This window comes from Lemur catta, chromosome 6 (assembly GCF_020740605.2).
Source record: "Lemur catta isolate mLemCat1 chromosome 6, mLemCat1.pri, whole genome shotgun sequence".
NCBI classification, from domain to species: Eukaryota; Metazoa; Chordata; class Mammalia; order Primates; family Lemuridae; genus Lemur; species Lemur catta.
Window position 1 is genome coordinate 88,682,618 of NC_059133.1, and position 21,612 is coordinate 88,704,229.

Below are 21,612 nucleotides of genomic sequence, written 5' to 3' on the forward strand. Positions count from 1 at the left end.
CAGCTTTGCTCGGCCAAGACTGATGCTGGCAAGGTCTGGAGACCAACGGCCATGCATACGAAGTGGCAGACTGCTCATCTCAGCCTCAGAGGTTCAGGTTCACAATGTTTTGTCTAAATCAGAGGCCTGGATTTTCCATCCAATCTTACGTCTGTCTTCTCCATGGAGAGAGCCAGCCCGTAATAAAACGATGGAGCTGATTTCCAACTCCGCTCCCTCCGTGACCCTCCGTGCTGGCCATCGGCCTTCCATTTCAAAATATTCAAGAGATGCGATGAACTAATTTTCATTAAGATGTTAGGGACTTGAGGTATTAATTTGCTAACATAACCACTTACTTTTAAAAGTGGAGCTTTGTGAAAATACTGCCTGATCCAAAAGAAATGTCTCTTAACAATGGAATTTCAGGCACCAGGGTAGCTCATCATGGGAGATATTTATGTGCAAGGCACTCGAAATCACCGCAACTGGGTGACCACGTTCCCTGCTTAAGCATAACACTGACCCTGTTCATAGAGAACTATAAGCTTTCTGTCTCAGGTCCACAGTAACGCTATCTGAACAATAAAAGTTGAGGAGCCAGACACTTTCTGAATCTCAATACTCCTTCAACAAACAAAGAAGTACCAGATAGGAGATAGCTGTATGCACAATGCCAGTACTACAATACCCAGTTGTACTTCAAGTTCTTTCCCCCATCACTCGGGTGGTAGGAATCACCGCAGAAGCCTTGTGAATCGGGTATCTGGGGTCACAGCCATGAGACAATCTCAATCACACAGACTTGGATTCATCTGAAGTAAAACTTTTCTCTGCCTAAGAATCGAAAGAAAAACTTCTTTCCTTTTAAAAGGTCCACAATGTATTTCATAAAAAACAAAATTTTACCTCTGATTAGGTTTTTGTGGGTCTCTGCAGTTCCTCTCAGCACTTGATCAGGGAATTAGAGTGTGGTTTAAAAAGGAGGTTTATAACCCATGAATCTCAAGTGAGGAAAATCTCTCGGGGAATTTCTACTTTTGTATTTTATATTCCTAAAAGACCTTTAAATAAAAACCCAGCTATCTGAGCGAATACCTGAATCATGGCCAAATGTTAAGGTCAGCAGGAGCTCTGCACAAAACACCCGCCGGAGTTGTAAATAGGGGAACAAGAACCGTGTCTGTCCAGAGAGGGGATTTTGTGAAGTGGCTTCACTCCCACCTCACACGAGAAGTGAAAGGCGAGTGTGGGAGTCCGGTAGCCCGAGAACAGCGCTGGGGAAGGAATCAGAGTGAGAAAGGAGAGTTTTGTCCCCCACTTCGCGCACAGCTAGTAGGAAACTGTGCCCAAGATAGATTAACCTTCCAGCCCATCAGAATAACAGGTTTGTGAACTTGCACTGCCTTAGGGCTCCTTCCGGGGCACAAAGAGCAGGAAGAAGAAAGAATGATTTTATTTCCTCAACGGGGTTGGCACCAAATCGTTTACTCCGGTTTGTTTCCCTGCGAAGAGTTCCTGATGTTGGTGACCCAAGAGCTACTTAAGGGGACAAAATAAAACCCCTCATCAGCTTTGGTCACAGATCCCTGCTGCACTGGGCAAGGCTTTGCTTCCCAGTCCTACACGCCCTTTTCACAGCCTGTGGCAATGAGTGGATGATTTGAGCAACCAGTTGAGGGCCTCTATTTAGAAATAGTTTCTTGGGTGTGAGTTTTCGTGCCCAAGGGATGGTATAAGTGTCACAGATTCTCTCTGCTGGCTGAGGCGGATGGAAATGTACTTTAAAGCTCAGCATCAAAGCCTTCACTTTAGAAGCTGAAAGCCTTCGTTCCCTTGCCAACTGTGCTTTTTTCCCCCATAATTAATTAATGCAGTATTAATTGTGCATGTGCTATGGAGCCAGCTGAAGGAGGATAGTGTGGCCTATCCTGGCAGATCAGCTGGCTCTGTAAAGCCCAAAACCCAGTGGATACGATCTATAGAGGGAGAAAAATGCAGACTGTAATTTTTACAGGTTACGGGAAAGGCAAACATGCCTGGAGTTGGGGAGGGGATTCCCACAAATCACGCAGTTGGGGTCAAGGAGATGGTGACCAAAAGACACACCTGTGCATAGTGCACCGGGCAAAGGGCCAACACACAGGACAATTCTCAGGCCAGAAGGGAGGCTCTGGGAACAGAGGAACAGGACTGTGATTTGGCCATAAAGTCCTGGGAGCCAGCATAAGGTGAGAGTGTCAGGGACAGTCTTCAGAAGCCCTGCAAGGCCTCAGGGCTGGTGCCAGCTCCCATCCCACAAAAGCATTAACCTGATCTCAATCTCGGACATCACAGAGAAATGTCCAACAGAGCCAGCCACTGGATCTCCATACTTCCTTGCGGGAGGGCATCCTCACAAAACAATCACAGCTAAAGTGGAGGACGGTTTCTTGCATCATTAAAATACCACCATCTGCACTAGAATTTGATGTTGAGCCCTGGAAATTGAGGGAATGATCAAGATACTTGGTGTTTATAGATAACACTCGCTGCTTATATCCCTGTGTTTCTGTTCTAGAATTAGAGAATAATAAAATGTTTGAGCTGGAAAGAACCTTGGGAACCATACACTCAGCCTAACATCACTGTACAGGAGAGGGAAGTACAGTCCTGGGAGGTGGAATGAATTGGTGGAAGATGGCCCACGTCGTAACCATGTGGGACCAGCACCCAGAGAACCAAGCCCCAGAAAAGCAAGCTCCACCTCTGCTCCATCACCCTGCTGTAGAGTGTCCTGGTACCAACAGCATGTGGGTAAACTAAGGCACCAAAACCTCAGGCAATTTTTCCAAGGCATGTTGGCTAACATAAGTTATTAAGAAGTTCAGTGTTGTAATTTGTAAACTCAATAAATAATACAATGTCCGTTCAAGTACAACATCACTGACTGTTTAATATTAATAATAATCTGTGAGGTAGAGCATTTCTTTTTAAAAGAAGGAAAATCACGGACAATGTGAACCTCTTTTGACTTCACTTAGTTTTTTTTCCTAACACTCCAGAATTAATACAGATACCTGAAAACATTTGGCAGAAAATACTTGGCAGACAATAGTGTGCACAGGATTGGATATGAAAGCTTATCTTCCTCCAAGTTCAAAAGATGATTTGGTTTATATCTCTGGTTTTATCCCTTTGGGCTTTCTTGTCAGTAACTTATATAAATTTTGCCTAAATTTTGTTTTTTAAAAATCAGCCTGCTAGCTTAGATTTTCTGCTTCCAACCAGTAACTGGAAGGAAACAACTTCCATCAGTTCCTAGAACTTTTAGGAAGCAATAGGGTGAAGTGAAAAACTTTAAAAAGCCTGGGTTTTGGAATTAGATGTGGATTCAAATCATGGCCCCTCCACATACCCTCTGTGTGAGCTTGGGATAAGTGATTTCCCCCTGCTGAGCCTCAGAATATCCACTTTACAGTGTTTGTGATTATTCAGAATAATATCTATAAAGCTCCTGGAACATAGAAAGTGCTTAATAAATACCAGTGACTCATTACTTACTCCATAAATCATTGACATAGAGATTCCCTGGAGTGGCTTTATGATCTTAAACACAGTTGGCCTCAGAATGGACCCTAAGGAGAAGCTCCTGCAAGCTAGCAGGCAGGGTACAATGACCAAAAAATAAATAAAAATTAAAAAATAAAAACTCATTTGCAAAGGTAAGCCACTTTGGGAAAACAAATGGATAATTAAATCCTAACATTGTTACTTCTAAAGTGGAGCTACAGAAATTGCCTGATATCCCTGTAATTTTTCTTACGATATGCTACTCAATACCCCCCAACACTTGTTCCAGGTACTTTTTTTAAAAAAATGATTATTACATCTCTCCTTACATCACCCTCCTCAGCGAACCACTTTAGTTAATAACCCCGCCTGAAGAGTAGAGCGTTCAGCCTGAGCTGAGCTGGTGAAATAAAGTGTTCCCTGCACAGGTGGCCTTTTCCTTCCAGACATCCAAGCTGCACCTCCTACACAGCCATAGTTCTTTACCCATTATCTGCATCGGCAATCTGCATTTCTATTACTGGAATCCTAGAACCCCATTTGAAGACTATTAGTGTCCAGGATCTAAAGGAAGGAGAAGTAGAGACCAATTTCAAAAGAATGGGGTTTAGCTCACCACCCAAGATGGAAGCAGTAAATATCAGAGCAGGGTGACTAACTATACTTGGGAAGTTGCAGTCGCCATGTAGCCAGAGCCAGGGCCAGTTTAAATCTCTCAAAATCCTGCTCTACCCTTGCTTCAGACATGATCAGAAAAAAAGAACCCCCAAAACACTCACACATGGTACAGGCAACTGAGAATCAGAATCCACCTGCGGCAACAGTGCAACCAGTAATGTCTAAAGGTCCCTGCTAAGGTTCATCCCTGGGAAAGCTTAAGGATGAAGATGCCAAAGTCATCGTGCCAGAAACTCCCAGAGTCTGAGTTACTGATGAGGTGGAACTCAGGCATGAAGCAGAATGAGAGAAAAGATCTGTTATTTGGAATGGAAACTTTACCATATTTGCATATACTCAGCTCAACCAATGCTCTGTGACGATGAAGAGGAGGTGGGAATAACTTAGGAGGGCACAGTTCAATCTTTCTCCTATTGCCAGCAAGTACTGCGTAGACATGTGCGAGGCAGGCCATGGGCTCATGGACAGACACTTTCATGCCAAGAGAAAGCCTGCAGGGGCACTGACAGGTGGGAAAATCCAAGGGGAGACAGCAGAGAGGAGAAAGAAGAATGGAAATAAGGTTTCTTACTTCCTGTTGTTCCAGTCTCTGCTCACATAATTGACTGGTTCTCATTCTTTTGCTTGTTAAATGGCTCTGAGTCTGCCATAACCTTTCAGTGTTGGGTCTAGAACAGAGCTGGGCCCTCTGGGCTCACATAAATAACCCACAGCACCAGGGAGGGAAGCAACACTTCCAAATGTCGACCTCAGAACTCCAAGGAAATCACTCCAGAGACCATGACACTAAAGAGGTGGCTGTGCCATCCTCATCCTCGCCTCCCCTCACCACCCCCACGGGATCAGAGCCATTTTGTCAAAGCTTATGCTGGAGGAACTGCCTTAAATGTACACAGAGCTCCTTGCATGAAATGCGAAGTGAAAGAAAAGGTCAATAAACCTCTGGTTATATATTTTTTCTTTAAAAAAAAAAAAAGACATCTATAAATAGCTGCATTTATTGAAGCTGCTTCCTTATCAGGAAGCATGGAGCTAGGAATTAACGTCTGCCTGCATCGGAAATTCTTTCAGACAGCAGACCCAAAAAGGAAATTTCCCTTCCAAAGCATCCTGGCGGTTCTGCTACGGGCTGTTTTTTCTCTTCAAGCTGTTTGAAGCAGCTAACCAAGGCCTTGTACAGCCACATGTGCTGCGGGGAAAGTAGAAAGGCTTTCAGCATTTGCATGTGAAAAGTGGAGGCCCCCAAAAGAAGGCTTAAGGGGGGACAAAACATAAAATGCTAGTGGCCGGCCAACCGTGCCAGCAGTCGTTATGGCTTTGTAAAGATACGACTACGAATTACATCTCTTCCCTAGTCCTTGCCTCAGCTCTGGCGGTGATGTCACCGCGTGTCACCGGCGGCTGCATGAAGAGAGGCCATTCTTGGAATTCGGATAACGGCAAAGGATGGGGGCATCTGATGGGGCTTAGAAGAAGACCGGGTAAGGCTGAGGAAGGAGACTTATGGGTTTGGGTAAGACGGTGAAGAAAGTTCCAGACTGAGGGAGAGATGTTCCAGTAGGAAAAGGCTCTGGATGGAATGCCCAAGGGCAAAACTGAGGTCCTAGAAATCTCAGGGAAGAGTTGGAAAGAAAAGCTTATTTCCATTGAGACTTGGAGAAATCAGTCTCAATACTACGCAGACAGAACTCGAGGGCCTTTCTTTAGTGAAACAGACAAACAAGGACACGCATGTTCCCTTGGCCCCTCCAAATGGGGAAGCCACCTCCTACCCAGGCTTCACCGGGCCTGGAAGCTGACACGGAGTGCCAGTGAGTTACCTGCCACTGCAGGCCGGGCACCGTGCCAGGGGTTAGACATAAATGAGCTCTGATACTTCTAAGAAGCCCTCAGCAGTCGGCGTCCTTAGAAATTTGAGTCTTAGAGAGGTTAAATCATCTAACAGAAAGTGCCTGATATTCATGTCCACTCAGGTCTATCTGGACCTAGGTCCTTTCTACTACCACACGTTTTTATTTGGAAACTTCAAAAAGCAGTGGGCCCCTGCTCCTGGATCAGCATCCCTCGTGCAACGCTGGGGCAGCGGGTCCTGGGTGGCACCCTCGCTGGGAGCTGGCCCGCGGAGGCCTACGGGACCAGCCCTGGCATGCCAGTTGCAGGGAGAGACTGCAAATGAAGCTCACGAGAGAGCAGTAAAAACTGGTGGGGAAAAAAAAAAACCAGAATAAATTATCCACAGGGACAGGCTGTCATCCTGACACCTCTCCTTCATCCTACTGAGAGGGAGAGGCCAGCCTGTCAGAGGTTCAGCACAAATTCACGGTCAGTGGCACGACAGAAACCAGCCTGCCCTCCGCCTCCCGCACCCCTGGCCGCACAGGCTCCAACAGGCAGCAGGGCCTCTGCTTTTGAGGCCGCGAAACTCTGCCGTTAGGCTTTCTCCCAAGAAAGCTGAAGGGTGACTTTGGAAGCAGAAATCACAACAGGCCCTTCACATGCTGGGTGAACCTGGACAATATCGGAGCCAGTCACCTTGTCAATCAAACACTTAACAACACCTGTGTCCAGGACTGCCGCACAATTAAATGAGATGATACGTATGAAGGCATTTTGTTACTGATAAAAAATGGGAAATATTAACTATGATCACATTCGGCTCCCATTTTTGCCTCTCTCTTTGGGAGCAAACATAAACGTGCAAGAGTATAAAACTGCTGCTCCAGCCAACTGGAAGAGAGAGACCTTGCATCCCTTCTCACTACGCCGCTTCTAATATAGCTCTCGTGTCGCGTGGCTGTCTTAAACTCCGTTACTCTGCTGAGAAGACAGAACAGCCGAGTGGGTGAGCAGCGAGGTAACGTTTCCAAAGGAAGGCATTAGATTCAATTATTAAACACACACGAGCAGGAGTAGTAATGTAAGAATTTTGAAAGATTCACAAGGAAAAGAAATAGAGCCAAGGAACTATTCCTGGTGTTCTAACTCTCAAAAACTCTGCACAGCTATTACGGCCATTTATTAACCCACAACATCATAAACCATAGCCCTGTTAAATATGATGAATGAGTCCCAGGCCCCTGCTTCTTAAATCATTCATTCACGGGAATTTCAGAAGGCCAAACGGACACTGCAAACTGCACAGTCTCTGGGCAAACGGCCGACTGTCAGTCTAGGATTAGATGTGATTAAATCAACTGAATGCGAGATGATGGTGTCTAAAAGAAATTTAGGATAGAGAAAAGACATTGAACTATTTAAATTCTGCCTCTCTGAAATATGCTTCTATTGCTGTTGTGTGGCTGGGCCTGAGTTGGCCTAGCAATTCACAGGGCTGCTATGAACACAGCACAAGCCTCTGCCGATTACCAGACTGGTTCCCCTTGTGAGGTGCCTTCCACTGTCCCCTTCAGCACCCACCCTCCCATGGGTTTAGAAAAAGCGGGCATTTGGGCAGAGAAGTTAAAGTCCATCCCTCACACTGCGAGGCCTCCAGTGAGAACTGGGCAAAGGCATCCTTTGCTCCCAGCAAGAGCCCTTCTCTGCTGAGAGAGTCAAGAGTGATCTTGCCCAGGCACCCTTGGGGGTCCCTTGGTCCTTCAAGTGTTTTAAACTCCGATGAAAGGCTTATATTCCCTTTAAAGAATGGAACTTTTTTTTCCCCATCTGCCTTTTATAACTGTTGTACTTCAGCCCTTCTAGCCTCAAGCTTAAAAAAAATTCAGTACCCTTGATGGAAGAAGAAGAAAGAAAAAAAAGATGCCCTTTTCATCCTCTCAACAAACATACTCGTGTTTGCTCTCCTGGTGAGCAGGGGAGTTCTGCTGTAGGGCTGCTCGAGGGCCCCACCCTGCACATCTGGGCAGTAAGTCAGACCAGGGTGGCACGGGTGTGGCCCTTCTCCCCTGGGCTCTCAGACCACCTGCCAGTCCCTTGCAAGTCCCCCCCTAGTCACTGCTTAACACTCTGCTCCATTTATCACTTTGCTTTTATCACAAGCAAATAACAAGAAAAGGCATCACTTTCTCCTTCTCAATAGCTTGCTAATTTGTCATGCTGTGTCTTCAGCTTGGGTCTAGCTTTGCATCTGCAGAAGAAAATGGTGAGAAACTCTCTGTATGAGATTCTTAAATATCATGATCTTCACCTCCCAATCCCCATCCCCAAGGATATATTTTGATTTAAGAGTGAAAGAAGAAAAAGAACTAGGGGGGAGAGGATGTATCTGGAGATCAATGGTAGATGAAAGAAGCCACTCAAGGCATACCAGTCTGGTGAGTATCTCTTTAAAACAAGCAGCTAAAAATGCCTTCAACCTAGCAATACCATAAATGTCCTGCTGCTGTCTTGGCTTTCAGATTCTTCCCCGTACTTTCCATGAGCATTCCACTGGGAATTGTCTGGAATCCCAGATTAAAAGAGCAATAACCCAATTCCCTTGTTAGAGTATTTGTTTTCTCTTAGGTTTGGAAACTCGGCTGGGATGCATCTCCAAGTGTGCAGCGTGGCCTCAACCATCACAGGGGCTGTATGCTCGTCTCAAACAGCATTGCCAAGCAGCCGAGTCCTGGAACAGGAGAGGGAGTGGGGAAGCTCAACCTCATTCGGGAAGCCCCAGCTGAGGGCAAACAGCAAGAGCCTGGGAACCTCCACTTTCGGAGGATTCATTCCAGATGTTGGAACCAATGGTGTTGCAACAGGTCTCCTGCAGATCACCAAGGAAAGCAATCTAAACTTAGACTTAGAGTAAGCATTCAGGCAAAACCGTTTCCCTGACCTGAATCCATAATCTAAGTATTGATTATATTCCAAGGTCGGCAGTAATGTGCTACAGTTCTATATTTTATAGTTATCTACGTAGGGATCCATCCATCCATTCATCCAAGGGTGATACGCAAACTAGTCAACAGATAGAACAGACATAACAACAGTTAGAATAGATACCAGCCATAAACCACTGCTATGTGAATACTAAGTGTCAATCCTGAATTCATCCCTTTATCCAAAAAAAAAAAACCATTTATGAAACACCTACTTATTATGGTGGCATCATGGATACGAGCCTAGGCTCTGGAGTGAGGCAGAACTGAGTTTGAATCTTGACTCTCTTACTAGTTCTGTGACCAACCTTGAAAAATTACTTAAATTCTCTAAGCCCTCATGTGCAACACAGAGATAAAAAGAAGACCCACCTTATAGGTATTATTGTGAGAGTTAAATAAAATAATTTGTACAAAAGACTTCCCACAGTGTCCAGCACAGGGTAATCCCACCATAAATAGTAGCTATAATGGTCGTGTGCTAGGCACGCAGTAGGAGTTAGTAAAATGCTGGTAAGCATTTCCAAAGAGGAAACTGTCTACTCAAGAAAATGTTCCAGTGTTAATATGGAAGAAACAAAAGTAGAATGATGCCCTAGAAGAGAATCATAATATTTTCAAGTTAGGAGGGCTGTTACACGTTCTCTTGTTCAGACACAGTACTATATGCTAGGAGAACGGAGTGGAATGGCTGATGCGGTCGGACAGCAGAGTCCCCGCTACTTCCTGATGGCCGTCGGGGTGCTGGTGTACCCGCTTCTTTGTTCTGCCATGATAACCTCCTGTGGAGACACAGTTCTATGGCAAAAGAGCTTACACCTGTCAAGGCATCCAAAGGCAAATCAGGAGTTGGGGCCTCCTTGGGGAATATCGCAAAACAGAGGAATAAAAAGTCATGAAAGAAACCTCAGCCCGTTCAGGACAAGTGTTCATAATCCTTTTCCTTCTCTCTACTAGAATTTAAGCTTCACAAGATCCAGGAGTTGTTTGTTCATTTCTGTACCCCCGGGACCTAGAAGAGTGCCTGGCACAGCAGGGACAATCACTAACTACATGCAGGATGAGTAAAGGAATGAGATTAGGTAGTAGAAGCGCTTTGCCTGCACGGGATGAGTATGTTGTATCTCAAAGTGAATATTCCTTTAGTGAATATGCTAGTCACAGGATGACGTCTGGAGGAATATTTGCTAATACCCAGCTGCTGTTTCTTTTTCCAGTTCTGTCTGGCTTCCATGGTGCCATAACACCCCAGTTTCCTAAGGACAGCGGTGCCCCCAGCCATGACCTTGGCACCTCTATAGTCTCAACCTCTCCTTCAGAAGTCATTGTGGAGGAAAAGATGGCAGAGTTGGCCTGTGTCCTTTACCCTCCTGCCCAAGGGAAGCAGAAATGTCTTGACTGATTTGGTAGCAACTTCACAGCAAGCTGGAGGAGGGACCATTCTCCTGGCCCCAACTCCTTGCAGAAATCCTAGCAACGATCTCACTGTGAGGCAGAAGGGGTAAGACAGCAATGTTTCCCCAGGAACTGCCCCCCACCGCTGCCCACATCATGGTCACCTGATTCCCTGAAGTCTCACAGAGAGAAAAAGGCAGAGTCAGCGTCCTTGACGCCTACTGTTCACGGCTTTCGGCGAGCAACCTTCTGAGGACGGACGGGATGAGAGGAGAACAACCTGGGAGCATCACCAGGCCGGAAGGAGATGGAGAGCATGACCATGCCACCATTTAAGTCCCCGGGAATCAACCAGGGAAGGGCTAAGGTGACACCAGTGTCCTCCCTCGCTTGGACTTGAGCCCTCAGGATAACATGTAAGCCAGAGAATCTGGCATTTTTGTGATGAGGTTGGGAATCAGGTGATTCATTCTCCCTAGCTGCCCAATCGCATTTTATCACCCGGGCTGGGTGGCAGTATAGGAAAGACAGACGAAAAGGAAATGACAGGTGTCAACAGCTTTGGAGACTAGTATCTGCAGCACAGGTGCGTGGGCCCCAGCGCTCCGCCAAATGGCAGTTGAGGATTCAGACGGGGAGGTGGCAGAGGCAGGGTGGGGATGATTGGGAGAGAAAGGTGGAAATACTGCAAACTGCAGTGTTGGGGCAAAGGGGGCACAGAGGGTCGGGGGGAGAGAGAGAGTAGGAGGAGAGAGGGGGCTGGAGAAAGGATCTGTGCTGGCAGATTAAACGAAGGGAAGAGAAGTAGCCAGCAAGGCGAGCGGGAGGGAGGCCCCTTAAAGAAAGGAAGAGCACACAGCTCAACAAAGCAGGACTCAGAAACTGAGCAAAATTTAAGACCAAAGAAAATATTAAAGGGGAATAAGCGTGAATTTGGGAACACAGATAAACTTTGCTACAAGAAAAAAAAAATCTTGGCTACTAGGATATTTAGTTGACTCTGCCATATATTGCACATTTCCAGATTTTTTTTTAACGTGTCATAGTCGGGAACAAAATGAATACACTGAGAAACAAGGGACAGAAATCTCAAACTTTTCAAAGCCATTTTGGAGTGGGGGCGAAAGGGTCCAAAGCAGCGTGGCGAAGTCGTGGGAAAACGCTCTCGGGGCTCGCCCCCGTCTGGCCTGGAGCCCACTGCCCACTTCCCCGCCCTGCGCCGTCAAGCGTCTGTCCCTCTCGGTCCCTTCCCCGATGGCAGCGCGAACACTCACGCAGGTGCGCTGGCAGGCGGATCGAGTCTTCCTCCATCCTGAGCGCTCGAGGCACTGGAACATGAAGTGGAGTCGAGGAAGCGTAACTCGTCACCGGGCTCTCTGGAGGTGTATATGAAACTCGTTCCTGCTGTTGAAATAAGGGCAGGAAGAGGGGAGGGGGAAAAAGACAATGAAAGCTTGGAATGGAGGTGTGGAATCCTGGGGGTGGGGAGGGGGGATTGGAGCACCAGCTTCACGAGCAATCCAGTTTGCTCTCTCCGTAGAGATGCTGTATGCATTTGGGTTATCTAACAACACTCTGGAAAGGTTGAAAATAGGGCTTTTCTTTTGGACTCAGGTCAATAGGTGTGCACCCCTGTGGTTTGTTTGAGTAAAGAAGATGGATAAAAGGGAATGAAAAAAATATCTCCAAGAGAATGGCTTAAAGGCAACTCTCTCAAAAATTACTTGCCCAGGTCACATAATTAATATCATTCATATGTTAAAACCACCTTTCCTCTTCTCTGGCAATATCCACAGTTTCTAACCTAAGTATGACTCTATACTCAGATCCAATGAGTGCGAGCTACACAAGCAAACTGACGGCTGCAAAGGTAAGTTGCAGATTAGCAAGATTTTTCTATCATCTACCTATCTCACTATATGACAACCACAACCAAAAATATCTGACATTTAATGTTTTTCCTTCATAGCAGGGAATTATCTGCAGGACTAATGGATATCTCCTTGTTCCTTCATTCTCCATCTCAGAATCAATCATTTCCTTTCCCTCTGAAGTATTTCAGAGTTTATTGAAAGAATTATCTGAATTTAAGGGAAGTACTGTTTGACTGAAGATGCTTATCAACTAACAAAGGGGTGGGGAGGGAAGGATTATTATGAGTTTTAAGTTAAAATATTGCAAATAATGGCAAGAAACCAACTATTGTGTTCAGCAGAACAGCAGCACAATCTGCATCTCAGATCAACACAGCAAGCAGGCTGACCTGCAGCCCATGCATAAACATAACTTCCGTTAGTTTCTGTGGTTTAACTGGGCAAAGCAAAGTGGGATACACAAGGTCCAAAATAACTTGTAGGGGAAAGACCGGTAAGATGCTACTAGGAAAATAAAAACCAGGAGCAAAAGAAAATTGTAGATGGAAGTAAAGGAGAGGGCATATTTATGTTTTGGAAAGATGTTTCTTTAACATTTTACATCTCATCAAATATGCAAAGGGAAGCAGGGGAGTCCCCGGCCCTATAACCAAATTAAAACTTCTCTTATGCTCATAGCCTGGAAAGTTTGGTGGTTGTGGTAGGAAGTTTCGATTTTAAATGAAGAGATACATACTGTTGTAATTTCCGAATGGAATCTCTATGCCTTCCCTAAGGCAAACACCAGTAGCAACTAGGGTGGTTGGAATATTTCTGTTTAAACATACATCCTAAAGTTTCCTGGTGTAATTTCTTAATTAAGGGCAGGCACATATATCTTACATTTCATTTCTATATCAATCAAGATGTCCCGTGAAAGGTCACCCAGAGGCAAAACCTTCAGCTTCACTTTTCTTGAACTTTACCAAACATCACACGTATTTCGAGAAACTCTAACTTAAGGATGAGTTATACTTTTTGGTGATTGCTTTGGGGTTGTTTGGGGTGAAGGAGGCAAAGACATAAACACACATATAGGAAATGCATATAAAATTGGTTTAGGGGTTTTTTAAATTGAGATGGCCTTTTAAGTGTTTCAAACATAGTCTATTTCCCTACTTTGACAAATTCTCCATGCTCTGTAACCTCACATGAGCCCCTCATCCTGTTATATGTCTGGATGTCTACTGTTAACTTTATTCCCAGAACTAGTTTTCTGTTTTCTTAGGGTTTTTTGCAGAAGTGAAACTGTGGGTGAAGAAAACATTGTGCAGTCAAAGGGTCTTCAAATGGCATGGCATGAGCACAAGAAAAAAAATAGTATTTCCTAATACGAAGGCTTCTCCCTCGTAGCAAGGGGACACTCCTAAGATCCTCCAGCTCGTCCATCAGAGCAAGAGGCCACCATATCCCAGCCTCTCCCCACTCCCTCAGGGGCAAGCTGGGAGAAGCCCAGCCCTCAAAGCTGATTTTATTTCTTGGGAAATCTACCTCCAGTCTACTGACAAAAGAGTCAAGCTAGGTATCACATTTAAAAGGCATATACTCTGATTTGCTAAACTATCATTGAGAGTCACTTCATCTCACTGTACTCTCTTTAAAAGCAACCCCTTGCAGCTACACTGAAATGCCACACTTCCCCACTTGCTCTGGGATTTTTATGCCGTCCCTGCCCAGCCCCGATCCACACAATTTTAGATGGAGACAACTATGCTATTTCATGATGAGAGTAAAAGGAAGGCCAGAGACAGAGACTGTGGCCCACTGATGGTTTCCACTCAGCTGAAGGACAGCATTCCACACCGTAAGCTTAGGTCGGGAAGCTCCTTCTCAAAGGTCCAATGAAGAGACCTGTCAGTAACAAAAGAGAGGCCACCTTGACCAATTGAGGCAAAAGCAAAAGGTGCTTCTAGAGCCTCGAGCAAGTTGCCAGCAGCCACAACACACCAGAGTAACTCTGCTCGGCAGCCGGCAGGGCACTCAGGGGACCCCAGAAAGTGCACGGGTTCCTTTCCCAGGAGAACAAAACACACACCTGGGAATCCCACGCTACAGACTTAACTCTTTTTGTCTCTCTTTTTGTGAATCCCCAGGGTCCACTCATAAGGTCCTCATTTTTTTATTCTATTGCTATAACCACACACTTAACACCTAGAGTGGTACATCAGCAGACCATCACCAATTAGAAAAATTAAACAAATACCAGCGTCTTGGATGGAGATATCTAGACAGAGAGGCTTAAGGAGACTAACATCCAATTTTCCAAATAAAGGGAACCTCCTTACTCTTGCAACTGCTTCCCTGGTCCACCTCTAAAGGTGACTTGAATTGTCAGACAGATGAAAACCAGGGGTGTTTTATTTAACATTATCGGGGGGAGGGGCACCAATTTTCCCAAGAGGATTATAACCACTGCTCTAATTAAAATGCTACAGATAGTGGTATTTATGCATTCAAGTGTTGTAGGGGGATAAACTGCCAATGTAGGTCAATGATGTGACTAAAAATGCCGTGATGTGGTTACATTATTGTTTAGATGCTGTGAAAAATAAAACATGCTGCTCTCAGATTTGCAGATACAACCTATCACACCAACCGGCTGAACAAAAGGGAAACACTGCAATTTCTGCGGCCAATTGTAATACCTACGAGAAGGGTGTCAAGAACGGGGAGAGAGGAGCAGCACAAAGCTCTGGGAAGAGAAAATAAGGCTGAAATCAGTTGTAGGCAAGGGCCGAAATGTAAATTTTACTAACCATTGTAGAAAGCTTTTTTTTTTTTTTTTGTACAGAGTATGGAATAGGGTTGTCTCCTGAAAGCGTAGCTACTGAAACCAAGATGATTTCGTTCCCTCTCCTCATTTCCCCCAACCATGAAGGGCCAATGAAGGGCACTAATTCTGCTCATTCTTAATCTGAACATAAGGAACCTGCGACTTCCATGTAAAACAGGTTTTTAGACATTCTGTGCTCAGTAGGAGAACGACATTTCTCCTCCCCTCACCACAACCCTGGCTGCGTATTACAGAATAGTCAAGAAATGCATATTATTATTATTACTAAAAAAGTCTTTCCCCTTCAAAATCATTCAGTATAAAGCTTCCATAAATTACTGGGATTTCTCCTAGTGCATTTACACCATTAACTCCTTGAAAGGCTGTGGGGTTGGGAAACTTAGAGCCCACTGCTAACTAAATATTAATGTTCTGGAAATAAAGATAAAGCATTTCTGGAGCTAAGAAAAACAGAAATAGATTTTGCTACACTTGCAAAAAAGATGATTTACAGGTAATTTCAAAGATGTCTTGACTGCAGAAGAGATGTTCTTGATTTAGGAACTTTTTCTAGAAATTGTCCCCATCCCTATTCTAAATGCCAGGGTTGCCCCTGGTGATGGCTTCTGAAGCCTGTGTTGAAAGCCCTGAGGAGGAAGAGTGTCATGGAGACAGAATGGTGACCATTTCCCTGAGTGATGGTAATAACGCCACAGGCGGGCTCTTTCATCCTGTTGCACTTTGGTGTCCCAGCCTTGCAATGAAAGCCTGTGACCCAAACGAGATGGAAAACAGCAGGTACCAGAGACAGAGTGGTCATGCTGGCAATATGCAATATTTTAAGGGAAGGATCTCTTTTCCACCTTGCAGGCTTTTAGGAAAGCTGATGCTTGTACTATAGTCAACTTGTATAGATTAAATAGAAGAAATCTCTCCTATGGGAAGCTGTTTACTGAGATTTACTAAACTAAAGTCTGAAGATACAATTACTCAAGTATACTCTTCTGGCTGCAAAATGATTCAAGGTGGTGATGTTGGCTTTCACTAAATAAGCTTTCATTAACAAGCTATAACTACACATTACAAAAAAATTGAATAAGCTGAAATTTAAGCTGCATAGATTTTTAGGTTTTTGGCATCATGGATACAAACTGACATATACCAGAACATAAAACACTCTTGAAAGTCAGGTTCTTTCACTTGGAAAAAAAAATACATTGACTATTTTGTCCACCCCAAAATTCCATGAGATAAATTTAAAGAATTTTGAGAAAGGATGTAAATGTCAGTCTTCTTTCTTACATATACAGGGTACACACAGCTATAATCAGTAACATTTCTGGAATCTCCCCAGAAAGAAACAGTATCACTCTAGGATCTGGGGTCAGAAAGACAACCACAGGTATTCAAATACAAGTTGTGAAACAGAAAACCAGATCCATCAAGTCACAGAAGTGGAGCTGGGATGATTTCTTTACATCCCAGAGAGGCTCCTGAAGATGTCTAAACTGGGTGCCGAGTCATTAGATATTTACAACCCAAATGGTGTTTAGCTTTTAACATGCTTGCGGGATGCACATCAGTACTTTCAGCGGAAAAAATGGGAGTGCCCTGGGAAGATGAGGATGGGTGGAAACGTCACTACTGGTGTCTAGAGCTTCCTCCCTAGGTTACCCAGATGGCCCTGTCAGCCCTTGGGGAGAGGGTGCACCCGACATACTGTACTCAACACTGATGTGGGGTCTTTCTACGTGCCTTTTCTCTAGAAGTTTCTGTAGATAGTTCAGGGCCTGAAATATGTGGGTTCTTATTTAGAGCTGAAATGGACAGTCCCTTTCCTTACCTTCTTGGATGGTTACATCCTACAATCAGAAGATACTTTGTGTCTGTCAAATGGATACAATGAAGTCAAAGCATTTTAAGTTTTCCTTTTACCCAAAACTGTGTTATCTATACATAGTGAGGTTAAAAGAGAAAGTGTTAGCGAGCGAGAGCATTAGCAGTAGGCCCTGCAATCAAGTATCGCTTTGAAAGGTCACTGACTTTGTTTCCTACGATTAAGAAATATTTCAGTATTCATCAAATGTCAACTCCGAGCCTATGCCTGTACCAGGCATTACAAATTATGCAAGCATAAGTCCTAGAATTTCCAGGATGGCCCCAATATTAAAAATTCTGTGTCATTTTACCCATAAATACATATGGTACTCATATAAATACTTACACCTCTCAGAACACATGTCCCAATTTTGTTTGGAAAATATAGTCACTGCAATGATCAGGAAAGAGAGCTGGCATTAAAGGAACATGTGCTATGTACTTCCCATGAAGCCTTTGTTTTATTTTAGCCTCACAATAACCCTGCAAGGAAGGCATGATTATCTCCATCCCACCACGTGGAAACTGATTTGCAGACTGCAGGGGTTAAGTGACCTGTTCAAGTCACCAGCTCAGGAGATGGTACAGCTGGTATTAGGGTGCGGGCTGGTCTAACTGCACTTCTCTGAACTGCTTCTAATCAAAAGGAGAAATAAGAATCTATATTTAAGTAACACCAGCCAGTCGGCAATGACTTCACAACTTACGGGGAATTCCAAGAGATAAGTTCGAGCTTGTAAAAACTCAGCCTACGACTAGTTCATTGCTCTGCACCCTCAGTCTTCACACAGTTCCAGTGGGGTTCCTGAGGGTGACTCAACAGACCACCTAAGCCAGGAAGCCTACTTTCTTAAGCCCGTTGCCTCTCCTGAAGAGCACAGACTGAGGGTTTATACGCATGTAGCCGAAGGAAGGGGACTCTAGATGACACAGGAGAGAGGTTCTCCTGGCATGACCTCTGGGCAGGAGTAGCTGTTCAGATTCATCCGGGGATCTGTGTTAACTGTGGGACACAATCAGGGGGGCCACCAGGGCATTTACAGGTTGCTTGTGCCTATGATAACTTGACCTTGTAAAGAAATCTCACCTTGGGTATTTTTGAGTAAAAACATATTACTTTTTAATCCCTAACGTTTGCTTTAACAGCAACAGAAAATCATTTCCTTTACTCAACTTCTTTCCGCTTACTCCAGAGCAGCAAATCCAAATGCACAGGTGAAATAAACAGGAGCAGTGAGGAGGGCAGGACCCTGACAACATTTGTTTGGTGCCTATAGTTGACACAACTACCAGGAAGGAGCGGGGTCCGCCTCCAGAAATCACAGTGGCCACAATCCAAGCAAAGCCTCTCCAAGGGCCTGAAGAAGATGCGCATTTCCAGATGAGGAAGGGATGAAGGCTTTGGGGTATACGTGGCCTGCGAGGGGGTGGGGGGCGCAGGGGGAAAAAGATTTAAGGGATCCGCAAAGATGTCTTCAAATATAGAAGGACGAATGTAAGAGAGTTAAGGCTCACTTGTGTTACCAGAAGGCAGAGCCAGCAACACGTACCTGTGCACTAGAAGAAAGGGCTTTCTAACTGCTGAAACCTCCAAAGGTGTGTGTGATTTATGGATTCCCCTAAAGCTGACTTAAGCCGAGGCCAGGAGGTTACTCTAAAAGGGGTTCCTGCACTGGGAAGGAACTCAAGTAGGAGAACTTGAAGGTTTCAAGATGCTGCTTCTATACAATCTTATATTCCCTAGAAGTCAAAGCTTATTAATTACAGGGTGGGTGGAATAGTTCCAAATAAATGAATACAGTCTCCTCTATCAATCAGTCCCCTAAGTCCCCTCACAGGATCCTAAGGTTCTATCAAATATAATTTGAAAAGGCACTAGTTTCTAGAACCAGGAACAATCCCTTTAAAGACAAGCACCAAAGCAAAAAAAAAAAAAAAAAAACTCAAACAGATTTCCTTATTGTTCCAATTTTAAAGCATTTTAATTAAGATCCTTTCCACTTCTGAGATACCATGAAAATTTTTTTTTTCCTTCTGAATTTCTTAGATATTTCTGACATGAATAGTAAGCAGAAGCTAAAGCTGTGATTCCTTTTAATGCCAGGTTGTGGTTTCCAGGGAGGTCTATGAAGTGGGCCCAGCTTTAAGGGAGCGTGGATGGTTAGCTCATCTGGCTGGAACCCAGCACTGATGCACAAGGTTTCAAGCTTTAGACCTGGAGAGGAAAATTAAATTCACGCCATTCCATGGTCCCAGACTACACCTCTAATCCCTGCCACGATGTAGATGATTGCTTTTGCTTAAAGCAGAGATTAGATGAGCTCAGGGACACATACCGCTCCTGGAAACACCATAAAAGTCATGTCCTACTGATAGCCAGCAGCACCGCCTCAGTATAGGAAAGGTGGCGTGACTTTATTCATACTGAACCATCAGGCATTACCCCCCAGGAAAAAATAAACTCTTGCTGTTAGATTTATCCAGAAATGCCCCTGAGCTTTTGATCCACCTTTTGAAAGAGGGGGTTGCTAAATCCTTTCTTCAGAGCTATTTCTAATAGCAGGAGAAACAGGTACTTAAATTAACAGCAGCTTGCATCCCGGGTGCAACAGAGGAGCCAAGTTCGGCTCCTTATTAGCTGCTTTCTCCTCCATTAATGCTATTCCCTTTAATGGTTTGGCGATTACAATTAGCCAATCTGTGTTGTCCCTGCCCGGGGCTAACAAGTAATGAACTGAGAGAGTTGCTATTTAGTTGTATCAAGGGCACCATTAGAGAGGCTTCTCAATTTCTCCCCCCAGATGAGAGATACCTTGCAGGCATGTACGAGTGCCACGTGACTGCTCTTGTACATGGATCATGGTGGCCCTGGGGTGGGAGCTCCCCGGGCAACTCACAGGACCTAAAACCTGGGCGCAACTCACAGGACCTAAAACCTGGGCGGAGGAAAGGACGAGAGGCTTCTGCAGACACTGGCAGCCCAAAGGGCTGAAACCTGAGCATTAACTATGAACGCCTCCCTCCCTTCCCCTGCCTTCTCCCGCCTCACAAACCCCTCACCTCCTCCTCCAGTAGCTTTCTTCTGTTACAGCGTCACTCAGGGCTCTGCTCTCTTTCATTTCTTTCTTTAATGGTTATACCCTGGAAGTCTGTTTGAGAGAGAGAAGCAACAGTTCAAACCCACAGCCCAGGGAGTTGCTGGGATGGCTGAAGGCAGGCAACCCAGACTTCCTCTAAAACTAAAAAGGTTTTTTTTTTTTGTTGTTTTTTGCCCTGTGATTTATCTTTACAAAATGTCTAGAGCTTAGATGGGCCACACACACCTAACAAGAAACTTGAGGTTTTAAAGACCCAACATCAGAGCCAAGGGAGAAAGAAGATTGACATTCTAATTTGCACGAGGGTAATGCAGAGAAACGCTGAATGATGCCTCATGCCACGTGCTTGGCTCCTGCTCCAGTGCTGGCCCAGCCTCTAGGCCACCCCAGGGAAGCTGTCTGCAGGAAGCCTACGGGGCCCTGACACCGCACCCTTACCCCATCCCTACGGGAGGAGGCTGGGTTACAGCCACCCTCACACTGAAGAAATCCTCTTGCTCTACAGATACCACGTAATTCCTGGGTTTTTCGGGCTGAGAAATAAATACCAATAGAAAAGCCCTGTTGACTGTACCTAGGGTAATAAGCACAAACCGGAACTGGAAAAGATTTATATCTCTGGAAAATTTTTACTACCAAAACAATTTTCCACAAAACCAAATGACACTGTACTTAAGAAGCAACGTAAAAGAAATAAGTCGACATCTCCTCAGTACTGCCGTCTGAGAAACAGGGATAACAATACCCAGCCTTTACCATCACCTAACGTTATTTCAGAGATAAATGAGATGAAATGTAAACTATTTTGAGCTTCTTGAAACAAAGGCTCTCTATTAATGCAAGGCATTATGATGATGAGGAATTTGAGAAGCCCCAAATTCAGCATTACTTTTTATGTATGCTTTAATGAATGAAACCGGTCTGTATGTTGTAAAATGGGAAAGTAACGTAACTGAAAATCGACATAACTAACTGAAATAATAATCGACACAACATGACTGAAAAGACAGAAGATCCACAATGACTGGGGAATGGGGACAGGATTTTTCTCCCCACCCCCAGACTCTATAACTCCAAAAAGTAACACAGAAACAACCTTATACACTGATCAGGAGTATTGCACACCTGTTTTCTCCTTTAGAAAAACGTTTCCAGAAGTAATCATTTTGGCAAGCAATTTCTACCTATACTTGTCAAAAATCATGGAAATTCCCTGATTCTTAGACACAAGACTCCCCATAAGGACTCAAGACAAATGCACCATTCCCTTCTATGTGGCCATGATTAGAGAGACCTGGGAGTTTTGTTTTTGACAACTAATTACTACAACAAGTTTTGCTAACAAGGTGAATATTACTGTGACAATGCCATCAGCATTAATACCATTCTAAAAAGTAAATGATGGGAATGAGAACGGAAAATAGCAGTGTATGTAGCAGCACTGTGTAGACCACAGTGATTAACAGAATAGTAAGCAGCTTGGGTTAATAAGGACACTCCTGTAGCCCTGTAGCCCAAGACTAATTAAT

The 21,612-nt window shown here is 44.6% G+C and overlaps 1 protein-coding gene across 3 annotated transcripts in view; it reads right to left on the reverse strand.

Annotated features, from left to right (window-relative positions):
- The window catches only part of ETV6 (ETS variant transcription factor 6), a 221,030-nt gene that overhangs the window by 116,120 nt on the left and 83,298 nt on the right, over positions 1-21,612 (reverse strand). The window contains exons 2-3 of one of the 3 annotated variants that reach the window (XM_045554318.1): positions 20,046-20,134; positions 11,696-11,825 (exon numbers count right to left, since the gene is read on the reverse strand). In XM_045554318.1, the coding sequence (XP_045410274.1) occupies positions 11,696-11,732 (37 nt within the window). In that variant the 5' untranslated portion in view covers positions 11,733-11,825; positions 20,046-20,134. The remainder of the gene's footprint in view (positions 1-11,695; positions 11,826-20,045; positions 20,135-21,612) is intronic. The other 2 variants (XM_045554316.1, XM_045554317.1) reach the window with 2 other exon arrangements.